The sequence below is a fragment of the Rhinolophus hipposideros genome, assembly GCF_964194185.1.
Source record: "Rhinolophus hipposideros genome assembly, chromosome: 24".
Classification (NCBI taxonomy): Eukaryota; Metazoa; Chordata; class Mammalia; order Chiroptera; family Rhinolophidae; genus Rhinolophus; species Rhinolophus hipposideros.
The window spans coordinates 29,122,463-29,136,314 of NC_138070.1; the positions used below are offsets into that span (position 1 = coordinate 29,122,463).

At 39.1% G+C, this 13,852-nt stretch overlaps 2 protein-coding genes across 8 annotated transcripts in view; both read right to left on the reverse strand.

Moving 5' to 3' along the window:
- Positions 1 to 8,495, reverse strand: part of NFRKB (nuclear factor related to kappaB binding protein) — a 38,472-nt gene extending 29,977 nt beyond the window's left edge. For 2 of the 7 annotated variants that reach the window (XM_081036692.1, XM_081036689.1), the window contains exons 1-3: positions 8,376 to 8,495; positions 6,012 to 6,167; positions 3,744 to 3,945 (exon numbers count right to left, since the gene is read on the reverse strand). In XM_081036692.1, the coding sequence (XP_080892818.1) occupies positions 3,744 to 3,945; positions 6,012 to 6,146 (337 nt within the window). In that variant the 5' untranslated portion in view covers positions 6,147 to 6,167; positions 8,376 to 8,495. Of the gene's footprint in view, positions 1 to 3,743; positions 3,946 to 6,011; positions 6,184 to 8,375 lie in introns of all 7 variants that reach the window. The other 5 variants (XM_081036691.1, XM_081036688.1, XM_081036690.1 and 2 more) reach the window with 4 other exon arrangements.
- A 1,042-nt stretch (positions 8,496 to 9,537) lies between these two features.
- The window catches only part of PRDM10 (PR/SET domain 10), a 91,411-nt gene continuing 87,096 nt past the window's right edge, over positions 9,538 to 13,852 (reverse strand). Inside the window, exon 22 of the mRNA XM_081037718.1 lies at positions 9,538 to 12,498. Within this exon, the coding sequence (XP_080893844.1) occupies positions 12,298 to 12,498 (201 nt within the window). The 3' untranslated portion in view covers positions 9,538 to 12,297. The remainder of the gene's footprint in view (positions 12,499 to 13,852) is intronic.

The window sequence follows — 13,852 nt, forward strand, 5'->3', positions numbered from 1 at the left end:
GGTAAAAGAATACCAAAAAGCAATGACAGTTCACATCTGAAACTAATATGTTGACTGTAGATGAAAAAAAAACTTTTTTAATTAAAAAAAAAGAGGCAATGATAGCTAAGACTGAAAACCCTAATAACTATAGCAATGCAATTGTCTTCAGCAACACTGGAACTGAAATACAACACTGGACAGAGTGAAATATGCAGAAATTCCTGCCTTGACACTTTTTGTTTGCATCTTTACCAGACTATCATATTGTTTTGGGGGTAAACACGCCAGCAAAATAGACAGTGGTAACATTACATAAGTTCCCTGATGTAACCCCTCTAAAACCAAGCAGGTTCTACCAGAAACAGTTTATTCCCACCCAAGGCCCCGAAGCTTCAGTGAAATAAAACTTGTGGGATCCAACCAGAGGGGAACTCCTCTTTAAACTAATATCCCACCAGGGGAGAGAATGCTAATCTTAACCCCCTAAAATAATGAGAGGTTTGAAAAGATGAGCCTATTCTCGCCACACTTTTACAGCTGTCAAGTTGTCCTGTTTAACAAAACTCAACAAGATACACTGTCCTTTCAGGGCCTCCTGCCAAAACAAAGTCACCCCAGAAAGGGGGAGGAGAAGAGGCTTGCTCTGCGCCTCTCTATAGGACAGAGAGAAAACTGTGACTTAAGAACGGCCCCAAAATATTTTGCAATCCCCAATGTAATAACTGATTCAGGCAAGGATCGTCAATGGGTGCTAAAACCACTGAGTGAAACAAAGGCTTTGGGGAAATAAGATTATCACATAATCCCAAAGTATAACCCCCCAGATTGCTTCTTAATTAAGAAAAAAAGGTACCCTTACAATCAGTAGGTCTGGCAGACACCACTCAACCAAGGGATCAAAAACATGGCATTACCAACAATGAAAAAACTGACATCATTTGCTTTCTGAGGAGATGGTGGGAAAGAAAAATAACATTTCCCATGTAGTATTCTTGGCAAAAAAAGTTTAACTCAAATCTAATCACGAGAAAACAAAGATGACAATTCCCCAGAAAACAAAAAGTTTTACAATTCAAGTGTCCCTAGGCTCTTCAAAAATGTCACTGTTTTTAAGACAAGGGTGGAATAAAGGCAGAGAGCCCTAGATTCAGGAAGTTAAGAGATTTGGAAGTTAAGTGTTTGGAAGTTGAGATCCAAACACAATGCATGAACTTTGAATTGGTCCTGGATTTAAAACGCAACTATACAGGACATTTGGGAACTGAGAAAATTTGCATATGGGATATTCTATGATATTATTTAATCAATGTAAAATTTCCTGGGTGTGATAATAAGACTGTGATTATGTGGGAGAATGTCCTTGTTAAGAGATACATACATGCTGCACATGGATAGGAAGAATTAACACCATTAAAATGTCCACACTACCCAAAAGCAATCTATAGATTCAATGCAATCCCTATCAAAATACCAATGGCATTTTTCACAGAACTAGAACAAATAATTTAAAAATATATATGGAACCACAACAGACTCCAAATAGCCACAGCAATCCTGAGAAAAAAAGAACAAAATTGGAGGTATCACAGTACCTGATATCAAACTATATACTGTAAGGCTACATAGTAATCAAAACAGCATGGTATTGGCATAAAAACAGACACATCGAACAATAGAACAGAATAGAGAGCCCAGAAATACACCCACACTTACATGGTCATTTAGTCTATGACAAAGGAGGCAAGAAGATACAGTGGGGTAAAGACAACAGTTTATTCAATAAATGGTGTTGAGAAAACTGGACAAATACATGCAAAAAAATGAAACTGGACTGCCTTCTTACACCATATACTAAAATAAACTCAAAACGGATTAAAAACTTAAATGTAAGACCCCAAACCATAAATCACCTAGAAGAAAACATAAGCAGTAAACTCTGACACTGACTTTAGTGATATTTTTTCTGATCTATCTCCTTGGGCAAGGAAAACAAAAGAAAAAATAAATGGGAGTACATCAAACTAAAATAATTTTGCACAGCAAAGGAAACCATCAACAAAACGAAAGACAACATACCAGATGGGAGAAGATATTCGCCAATGATACATCTGATAAGGGGTTAATATCCAAAATTTATAAAGAACTCATACAACTCAACACCAGAAAAAGAAACAATCCAATTAACAAATGGGCAGAGGACTTGAATAGACATTTCTCCAAAGAGGAAATACACATGACCAACAGACACATGAAAAGATGTTCAATGTCACTAATCAGAGAAATGCAAGTTAAAACCACAATGAGATATCACCTCACTCCTGTCAGAATGGCTATCATCAGTAAATCAACAAACAAGTGTTGGCGAGCATGTGGAGAAAAGGGAAACCTTGTGCACTGTTGGTGGAATTGCAAACTGGTGCAGGTACTATAGAAAACAGTTTGGAGGTCCCTTAAAAAATTAAAAAAAAAAAAAAAAAACCAATGTATGATGCTGCAATTCCACTTCTGGATATTTATCCAAAGAGATCCAAAACACTAATTCAAAAAGATATATGCACCCCTATGTTCACTGCAGCACTATTTATAATAGCTAATATGGAAGCAACCTAAGTGCCCATCAACAGACAATTGGATAAAAAAGTGGTGTGTATATACATATATGTAAAAAGTGGTGTGTATATACATATATGTAAAGTGGTGTGTATATGTATATACACACCACTTTTTTATCCAATTGTCTGTATACACACACACACACACACACACACACACACACACACAATGGATATTATTACTCGGCCATAAAAAAAAAGAATGAAATCTTAGTATTTATGACAACATGGATGGACCTCAAGGGTATTATGCTCAGTGAAATAAGTCCGACAGTCAAAGACAAGTACTATTATGATCTCATTTATATGTGGAATCTAAAGAACAAAATAAGCCAACAAACAAACTAGAAACAGACTCATAGGTACAGAGAATTGATGGTTGCCAGAAGGCAGGGGGTTGGGGAGCTGGGTGAAAAAGGTAAAAAGGGATTAAAAAATACCAATTGGTGGTTACAAAATAGTCGAGGATGTAAAGCACAGCATAGAGAATATGGTCAATGTTGCAAAAACTATGTACAGTGTCAGGTGGGTACTAGACTAACTGGGGGGATCAATGCATAAATTATATAAATGTCTAACCACTATGCTGTCCACCTGAAACGAATATAAAATAATACTGACAATCAACTGTAACTGAAAAAAATATATATTAATTTAAAAAAAAGATTTTGACCCCAAATATACCTGAAAATTTGGAGCTAATGTGAAACTTCTCTCAACCAAAAAAAATAGAGAGAGATATTCTGAAATGCTTGGCGGTAGAGTGTCATATTTTCTGCAGAAAAGTAAGTGTGTATCACACATACACAGACATGTGATAAAGCAAATGATAAGCTGTTTTTAAAAATTTTGAAAGACTAGTCATAAAAGGTTACTCTGGGATGCAATAATGTTTTATTTCTTGATCTGGGTGGTGGTTACACAGTTGAGTTCATATTACACTAAATCAATGAGCAATACACTTATAATTTATGTTTCTTATGAAAACTAAAAAATTTCATTAAAACAAAGAATGATCAAGACAGCAAAGTGTTGCACAAAACCACTCTCTACTGAGTCAGTAGCTGTACGTAAAAATAAGTAGAATAAAACGAAGAAAGTAGTATTCACCTTCCACCCCTCTCAAATCAAGAATGCTGGGCTACACACCTCGGAAAAGCTTCTGGGCAATGTGCAGAGGGTTTCCAAAGCGGAAGTTCTCCCCACTGAACAGGGCCAGGATGAGCTGATTTTGCTGCTCAATACTGTCTTCAGGAAAGTGAGGCAGAAACTGCTGGAGATGGTCCCGTTGAGAGTCACTCAGTACTTCTTCCCATGTTGAGAGGCTGACCACATCAAAGAATATCTCTGGCTAGAAGAATTAGGAAGAGAAGGCAAGTAAACAAGACAAAAATAGATTTTTTCAGTTTTGTTTTTTTAAAAAAATGTTTATTGGGGAACAGTGTGTTTCTCCAGGGCCAATCAGCTCCAAGTCATTGTTTTCAATTTAGTTGTGGAGGGCGCAGCTTACTGGCCCATGTGGGAATTGAACTGGCAACCCTGTTGTTCAGAGCTCACTCTAACCAACTAAGCCATCCGGCCACCCCCAATTTTTCAGTTTTTTGTGAGTGGTAAAATATGCATGACATAATATTTACCATGTTATCCATTTTTAAGTGTATGGTCCAGTGGCATTAAGTACACTCACACTGTTATGCAACCATCCCTACCATCCAAGTTTTTAAGTTTTTTTAAACAAACTAAAATTCCACTGATCTTCACTCAATTCTCAAAACATAGAAATTAGTAAAGACTACATATAAACCAGTTTTATACACAACAGTAAATATAATAAAGAGGAAAATAATCTCAGTAGCGAGAATCCCATTTGGAAATCATTTCTGCCAACACGGGATGATAGTAGACATCCGATTTCAGCTTAAAATGAACGGCCGGAAAAAGTCAACATGGGAAGAGAGAACTTGAGGAGTTGAGGTCACCTGCTAAGTGAGAGAAGTAGCAAGATGGAGTTCATTTTCAACTCAACAATTACATACGGGGTATCTTCTATGTGCTAAGTATTAAAACAGACTAGTACTGTACATACACACACACACACATATTGTCTGGAGGGGGTAACAATTAAATAAGCAATTACACTTATAAGAAGTTTACTTTAAGAAGTTTACCTATAAGTACATAGGAGAAGCACACACCCCAGACTTAAGATTTCAGAGAATGCTGACCAGAGGAAGTGGCATTTAAGATAGCAAGGGATAAGCAAAGGAAAAAAGATGTTGAGGCAAGAAAGTTAAAAATCCAAAAAGAGTTCAAGCAATGTGTGGCTAGCACAAGGACAGGGAGGGCGAGAAAGCAGCAGAGAGTACAGAGAGGGGCAAGGGACCTGTAAACATGTTAAGTACTTGTGACTATCCTAAGGACAATGGAGAGTCACCAAACGGTTGAAGCAGGAGATAACCCAGAAATCCAACCATCTACAAGGTATCTCTGCATGTGTGTACCAAAGCACCTCAGGCTCACTGTCCAACATCTTCTCCTGCAAACCTGTTTTTGCCCACCACTTTATTCCTAGAATCTCAGTGTCTGGCATAAAGTAGGTACTTAATAAAACAAGTGTTTGCTGACTAAATGAATGACATAAGATTTATCTGAAAGAGTGTGCTAAGATAACATGGACAGGAAGGATATATACCAACAAGAGGGAATAAGATAAGGGCAAATGGTGGCTTTAATTTTATCTACAATGTTTGAAAAATCTGAACCAAATATGACTAAATGAAATTATCTCCTAAACCTGGGTGATGCACAGATGAATGTTTTCTTTATGATACTCCACACTTGTCTGTATGTTTGAAATAAGGCCAAATAAGCAAGACAAATAAACAGATGTTTTAGCATACCTAGTGCCTTACATATAACAAATGGTAGCCACTATAATAATAATGATGATTACACAGCCTGACTATGAAAGTGATCAAAAGCATGCTGATGTGCTATCCCAGGGCATGTACTATTAACTGACCAGAGAATTATCTCATGGACACAGATACTATGTTTGGGTTTTGTTTATGATTCACAACATGGATAACCATTTTAATGTCAACACATATATAATTCTGCTCTTAAAATATAAAACTTGCTAATTGCTGAAAATTATCTTGTTAAAAAATAGGGCTTATATTATCAAGTTATGTTGACACGTTATTAAATATGCAGAATGTAGCTTATAATTTCTTAATCGGAATATTAAATAGACTCTACATTTTTAAAAAAAGGAGAGATCATACTGGCTGCCATGTAGAAAATGAAACAGAGGGAACACAAAAGACTGACAACTTGTAGAGTATGAATAAGGTTTAGAATAGCAGCTATGAGGAAGCTGATAGAGAGGAAAATGGTGGCGATGTTATAACTTACATCCTCTAGAAGGTCCTCAGGCAGACTAACCCTGGTACCCCCCAGGAGGCAGTCCTCCATAATACGTGTGCCATGGCCATCTCCACATGGACCCAGTTCCAGGGGATCTGTCAGCATATGGTCCAAGGAATCCATTGTTTAGGTTCCACAGGTAATCTAGACAAATATATACCTTGAGATAGAAAGGCAGAAATCCCAGGGATCTGGTTCACATGCTCTTTCAAGAAATATTCGATCTCAAATCTATTCTTTTCTTTTAATTTTTACTGGGGAATATTGGGGAACAGTGTGTTTCTCCATGGCCCATCAACTCCAAGTCATTGTCCTTCAATTTAGTTGGGGAGGGCACAGCTCAGCTCCAAGTCCAGTTGCCATTTTCAATCTTTAGTTGCAGGGAGCGCAGCCCACCATCCCATGCGGGAATTGAATCGGCAACCTTGTTGTTGAGAGCTCCTGCTCTAACCAGCTGAGCCATCCGGCCACCCCTCCAGAAGCTCAGCGGCAGCTCACTGTCTTCAATCTAGTTTTGGAGGGCGCAACTCCCTGGCCCATGTGGGAATCGAATCGGCAACCCTGTTGCTCAGGGCTCACACTCTAACCGAGCCATCCAGCCGACCCTCAAATGAATTCTTATAACTTATTCTTACACCCTAACTACAGCTAACAGCTCTTCTCCCTCCCTTCTCATTTGAACTTTCAAATCTTATCTAGTAGATATCTCATTACTCAGAATGCTTCTAAAATAATTCCAATTTACAGAATTTCTTACAACTTCATTTTACACATGAGCAAAATGAGACTCAGAGATTAATAAACACATCAGTAGAGTCCATAATTTAGACTTCCCAGGTCAATAATCTCTCTACAGTAACATACCGTGTTTCCCCGAAAATAAGACCTGGCTGGACCATCAGCTCTACTACGTCTTTTGGAGCAAAAATTAATATAAGACCCGGTCTTATTTTAATATAATATAATACCAGGTCTTATATTAATTTTTGCTCCAAAGACACATTAGAGCTGATGGTCCGGCGAGGTTTTATTTTCGGGGAAACGGTAATTTCTTTAACGATTAACTGTTTTTTAGCAATTCTTTGTTGTTCTTTCACAAAAGAAAATTCATTGAAAATCCACATTGAGTAGTAAAGCTCAAACACTAAGTTATTTAATGTCTGAGTAAAGCTCAGACACTAAGTTACTTCATGTATCTCATTTAATTCTTACCATTGTGCAAAATAGGGTTATTATACCTATCAGATAGTAAAACAAGGATCAAAGTAGATAACTGGCCGATCCCCGGAGACAGGACCACGATCCCCGGAGACAGGACCACAACTCAGGTCTGCCTGACTGCAAACCCATGTTCGTAACACTATACACAATACCTCCTATATAAATTCTCAATTTAAATCATGAAAAGGGAGCATTTTAATACCACTTATTAGTCCAAATAAACTCTGGAGGTTCCAAGCACCTGACCATGACAGCCAGTAAAGTAGTGGTCAACCCACTTTTAGTTGGTCCATCTGATATTTATAACCATATAAATGTAATGTTATTTTTCTCCTTCATGTGATAACTGAACACTGCTGGCCCCCTTTATAAAAGTACACATTAAAACATTTGCAAATAGTATCGCAGTAGGTGGATGGCTAGAATCAGGTGTACAGCTGCGGCCTTTGGATGGAAGCAACCTGATGCTTCGAATAAAGGCCTCTAAATGGAAACGACAGAACAGGATAATAGCTGCAAAGCTAGTGTCCTAAGTGGCTCTTGGGAGGACCACCTCTATTTCACAACTTGCTCACTCGTTTCTTCAATTCGGTGGATGCGTAGCTACGTTTATTCGAGTGGCAACCTTTGCGGGGCGACTGTTCTGAATGGGATCTCCAAATATTACGAAAAGCAGGCAGCTGCCAGAAGGCTGGAACCCCGGAAGCCAAGGATTTCGGTCTTGTGGCATGTGGACCTCTTGACCAGACCAGGAAGGCCTCTCCCAAGGGCCTGTCCCCTGCACCTGGGCTAACCTTCCCTCTAAGACCCTGCCCCCAAAAGAAGCTGACACCCTGAAGTCCTTCCGGAACAACCGCTAGCTCCAAACCCGTCGCCCCCGCAGCTAACCCTACCCTAGTCAACCCCGCCCTGGCCCGAGCCCCGGTCCCGCCCCTCCCAACGGCACCTCAGAGCCCACGGCCCCTCCCCCACACCGTACCTAACCCTAACCCCCACCCGCTGGAGTCTCCCAGCAAGCCCGCTCCTCTGCCCCCTGCCCACAGGAGCAGCGACCCTCGGAGATCCAGCCGCTCCCCGCATCCGCTCCCCGGGAACAACTTAACCCTTCAGCCACCCAGGGCCCGCCCTGACCTCAGCAGAAGGTGCGGGACTCCCAGGCTGCTGCGCTTCTCGACACACTGTATACCGGACGCGCTCGCTCCCGCAAGGCGTCTGGGTGCGTGCACGCTCCGGGCTTGGGCGGCGGAAGGGGCGGGGCTGAGGTGGGCGGGACCTGGAGGGTGCCGGGGCGGGGCTTCGCGGGGCGGGGCCTGGAGCCGCGCGGCGCAGGGCGGGGCCGGGAGGGTACCCGGGTCGAGTGGCACTGGGTGACGTGGGGTGGGGCCTAGGGTGGCGCGAGCTTGCGCGGGGGTCTTGGGACGCAGTTAGTAGCCGGATTGATGGTTTTACCTGGTTTAGAAGCTTCCGGGAGGCAGACACGTTGTCGGTAGGTTTTACCTGCCCGCGAATTGAGGCGCTAGAACCCATGTGACTGAATGCAGTTTTATTTGTTAACGTTTGCAGAGAGCATACCTTGCTCCAGGCACTATTCTAAAGCATTTTCTATTCACTGTCTGTGTACTACAGTTGTACATACTGTTTTTGTACTATGCACTATTAGTTCCCATTTTACAGTTGAGGAAACATTGGTTTCTCGAGTTTCATTTAGGAGAAAGCGGACCCAAGCTTATGCCCTCCGGTATGTCCCCATTAATCCCGTCTGTCGCTGGAAGCTAGATGTCCGAAGAAAGTACACACACCAAAGAAATACCTTTTAAACTGAATAACGTTCCTCTTGTTAAGAATCTAGGTCCCTTTCTTCTTATTCACTGGTTCTTACTTAGGATGGCCTCAGACTCCACAGCTGCTCCCAGCAGTAGTGCAGAGATCATCCTCAGTTCTCTGAATTGGATGGAACTACGTCAAAGAAACTGGAGGGCCCCAAAAATGTTCCTTCCTATTTGGAAAACAGTGCTTTCCAAATAAAGGCCCATATCTGCTCCCCTGCTGGCTGCATACTTGCCCTTAGTTCCTCTTAGAGCACTGGGAGGTTCTCGAATTATTATAAAAAAACAGAGTGAAAGAGCAGGGGAACGAACATCATTCCACAGTTGTCATCCATAAATTCCCTTACCTGGAGTCTCTGACCAGAACAGAGTGAATCAGAGAGTCAAAACACTGTAAATTGTAATAGCTAAAAGAAAAAAAAGTTAATCTCAGTGGATCTTGTAGCTTCACACATACTAACAAGGAAGACGTTTATTAAAAAAAATATTTATTAATTTTTACACTTGCTGAGTAGCACAAGACTATTAACACTATAACTCGCTGAATGTACAATAAATGTTCACATTTAAATAACAGGACAGGGTCAACATTTTCAACCCATGGGTCAGCTTCAGCGTCTCATGAAGTGCTTTTTAGCCCTAGATATCATGAGTTTTTTGAAAGGATAATTTGAAATCAGAAAACAATTCAAGATCAAAATAACAGGTTTTTCCAGAGTAACAGGAATTTTACATGATGAAATGTCTATTATGTGGGCACAAATCAAACAATAAAAATGTAAAATCTATATGTAACTCCAAAATTTTCACACTGTACTGATTGAAGTTACAGTGTCAATGTATCTTAAGAAAGGAAACAATATAAACGTTGGCTACATACATGTTTTTTCCAAATTGAGAGGGCTTGTAATCTGCCATCTCTTCAAATCCAAGTCCTTTTGAAAATCTATTACCTTGGATGAATGTACAAAATACCTGATTTCAAAGCAGTGTTGTTTGGCTTGACTGCCACCTGCATTTTTGGTTGATAATATACAAATTAGTTTTAGAGTCTTTACTTATTCCACATAAGGACCAAAAAAAAGAAGAAAGGAAAAGCAAACTTAGATGGGAAAGAGACAAAGAGGTCCTTCCACAACATTTTCTTCAGTGTATTTTAAAACTTGAAATAACTGGCATAAAATGAACATTCCATTCAGTGATAGATTTTTATTTTAAGCAACAAGTTATTTCTGAGGGGAAGGAAGATACCTTGCTGGTTCAAATTAAAAAGGATACAACAGAGTCAAATTCAAGGTATAGAAACAAACTGGACCTTTGGGAAAGTCTAGTATTCTTCACCTAGCGAGTCTTTCTACACTGGACGCTAGGATATTTACAATCATTACATTGTGGGACTTTGGGACCCAGAGTCTCTATTTTGTAATACAGGGTCAATATTTTCTATTAAAAATATTGACATTACCTCTTTGTTACCAAAGATAAAGAGTCCATTTCCAGTTTTACACCTTTACCAAGTAAATTTCTCAAGTTCTCTTAGTGCCCAAATTTTCAGGGATAACTAAATTAATGAGGTCTCAAAAAATAAAGTGCAAAAAATACGTATTAATAAAGTTATTCAATAGAATTGTTTACTTTTCAGAAAAGTATTTTTACCATAAAGAAGCTACTATACTTCTAATTTATATAACCAGTTTCAACCCAGAAATGTAAATAAAATAAATTAGTTAACTTCATTTGAAATTGAAGTTAGGTCTTTTTGTTCTGGAGTGATAAATTCTGCCATGCAATAATTATTCTAAAAATGTGTTAGTATACCACAAAAAGTTGTTAAAATACATACTGATCTCTGCAATGTTTTATGTGTACAATTGGAATGTACAGTAAAAAGGAGGGAAATGTTTTCCCCCATTGAATTCACCGCTAACAAAGGAACACATTTTAGCAAAACTATCATTGAGGTTGATTTTTCCCCTCTCCCTACTAACAGTGTAATAGTCATAAAAATTGGATTTCTTCCAGATTCCTTATAATTATCTTGACATATTATAAATGGTCTCTACATTCTTATTTTTCCCCAGGTGTGAAGTTGATCATACCAAAAGGTCCAGATGAGCTGTAATCTGTTTAAGTTAAAAGTGGTAAGAAATAAAGAAGGCCACCTTTCCATCCAATCTTAAAGAATGTTCATTTTAAGACAGCAATAGAAATTCTATAATACACTGAATGCTATGAGCTAGGGTTGAATGTATACCTGGTAAGAGCAAGGAATTCATCCTTTACCAGTGAATGGTAAATGGATCCTGCGAGGCAGGACAAGTTTTCAGTGCTTTTTACTTTATATGTACATATAATTGTCTTAGTAATTTTACTTAGTACCGATATCTCCAATATCTACCTCTTATTACACAACCACACCAGAGAATGGGAGGCAAAGCTTTAATGTAGGAGTTTAAATTGTGCTGACATCAAGAAAACTATTATCTTACAGGGAATCCACTGTTGTGGAATAATAAAGTAAGATCTATCAAAACATGGCATCTGGCCAAGTCCACTGAGGGCCCGCATCTGTGGAAAATACTACCAGTAGCCTAACAATGGTCTTCCAAAAAAAGGGCAAGGTTTTCTTGTTTTGTTTTTTTAATTAGCAATAAGAAAAATTTAGATGACAAATTTTCCTTCAGACCATCACTATCAATCCTGTGTTTCATCATGGTTATTTTCATAATCAATAGGTTCCCCTTGCTAAATTACAGCAAACTCACAAGATGAAGCAGTTCTAACCTAACACACGGCCACAAAATGCCCCTTCTCCTTTGGTGCCACACCTTGGAATGAAGTCCAGTGGCTGTGAACTTGGCACATCTTTTCTCCACCTTTGGTACAAACACAATACATCACTTAATATTTCCACAAAGGAAAAGTAAGGCTTATCGATGTGTTAAAAAACCAACTCAAGAGCAAGGAAAAGTTTCTCCATCTTGAAATCTACTTTCTCCTTAAAGATCTCCATTCTGTGGCAGAAACTCCTATGTTCCAGAGTAAATTTGGTAAAGATGACCTTGATAAAACAAGCCCCAGTGTATGTATGAGTGTCAAAGCTATGGCCTCCAAACTCTTGAGTGAAAGATAAATCTTAAAAAAGAGTTCTCAGTGTCAGAAGCTTTCCAATTTATGAATGAGAAAAGACATTATGTGACTGCTTGATTCTAGCTCAAGGATGGCAGTTAAGATTTAGTGATATGCACTTCACTGCTTCCATTCCCATTGGTGGTGGTTGTAATGATGTACTGTGTGGGCTGCTGTTGGCTGGTGGTCTGGGGGTCCAAGTCACTGTGCGCAGTTGGCTGAACCTGGACTCCCGCAGAGAGGGTAGAAGCTTGCTTTTCCTCCAATTCTGGCTGACTTTCTGATAACACATAATGACCCTAGAGCAGGAAGAAAAGGATATTTAGAAATCTGAGGCCTAATAGGGGGCAGGGAAATGGGACAGAAGAAGGGATTTACAAAGAGATGTTACAAAGGGAAACCAAAATAGGCACCTATGGGAGACGTTTTAGCTAAGTGTTTTAGAGAGGCTGGATCAGCCACAGTGATTGATTACAAAGGTAATTTAAGGGAGCACCTTAGTTGTTCTACTAAAAGATATAGTGAAGAACTTCAGGTACAGAAATTTGCATCATGATGGTAACCTGCATGGCAAATGAAACATGTGCTACTGTTCTGCTCCTAAGAATTTAGAAATTCGTAAAATAAGATTGCTATCTTTCAATTCAATTTTAATATTAATATAAAATGGATCAATGAAGAGATATTTTTAAGTCTCATTAAAGAGACAGACTGGCCCCCAAGACAGGTAGTCAAAATCAATCATTCCCAAACTTCATAATTCCTAAGACCAGCAAAATTAAAAGTAATAATAAATGGTCCCAAGCTTTATTTTGCCAAGCAAAATCATTTTTTAAATGCTACTGTCAAATGAGATACATTTTAACACTCAAAAGCACAGGAAGAACACAATCTTAGAATAAAGTCTCTTACATTGAATAAATTTAGCTTTATGAAAACATACATACATTGTCTTTATTTTCCCTCATTTTTCCTCTGATCACGAAAATTTCTTCATCGACCTGCAGCAAACTACATCTTTACGCTAACATTTTAAAGAAAGAATGTGTTGGGTAGAAGGGGGATTGGTCAGTTAGATAGGCTGCGAAAACTCAGGCATTGATTGGCCTTTTCAAGCACTGTCTAGAAAAAAGCTATAGCCAAATACCCATCTGATTTACCTAGGGCCATATACTCTGAGTCCACATTCATCAAGCAACTCTTTGATTATGATTTGTTCTCCCATATGGGTCTTTCTTTAGCAGGAGGGAGATGGTTCTCAACCTAGGATCCATGGAGCCCCTAGGAAGTCCATAGGTGAGCTTCCAAGAATCTATGAACCCCTGAAAATGTACATTAAATTTGTGTATATGTCTATTATGGCAGGGGGAGGGGAACAACCTTTATTATAAACAGGTTACCAAATAAGTTCCTGGCCAAAAAAAGGTTGTCAGTGGGTCCCACAGGGAGCAAAAATTTTACTGATCATGTCAATAGGACTATCCTATTTTACATTAGTTACTGTTTTCATTGACAACAGTGTTACTATGGATTTATACATATCTCCTAAGTCTAGTTAATGTGAGTTTATGTGCTGAAAAATGGGTGAGCTCTCAGTATGCTTTGAAAAAACAGAATCAGATTTTTAAGGGCACTAAGACTACCCTGCTACTC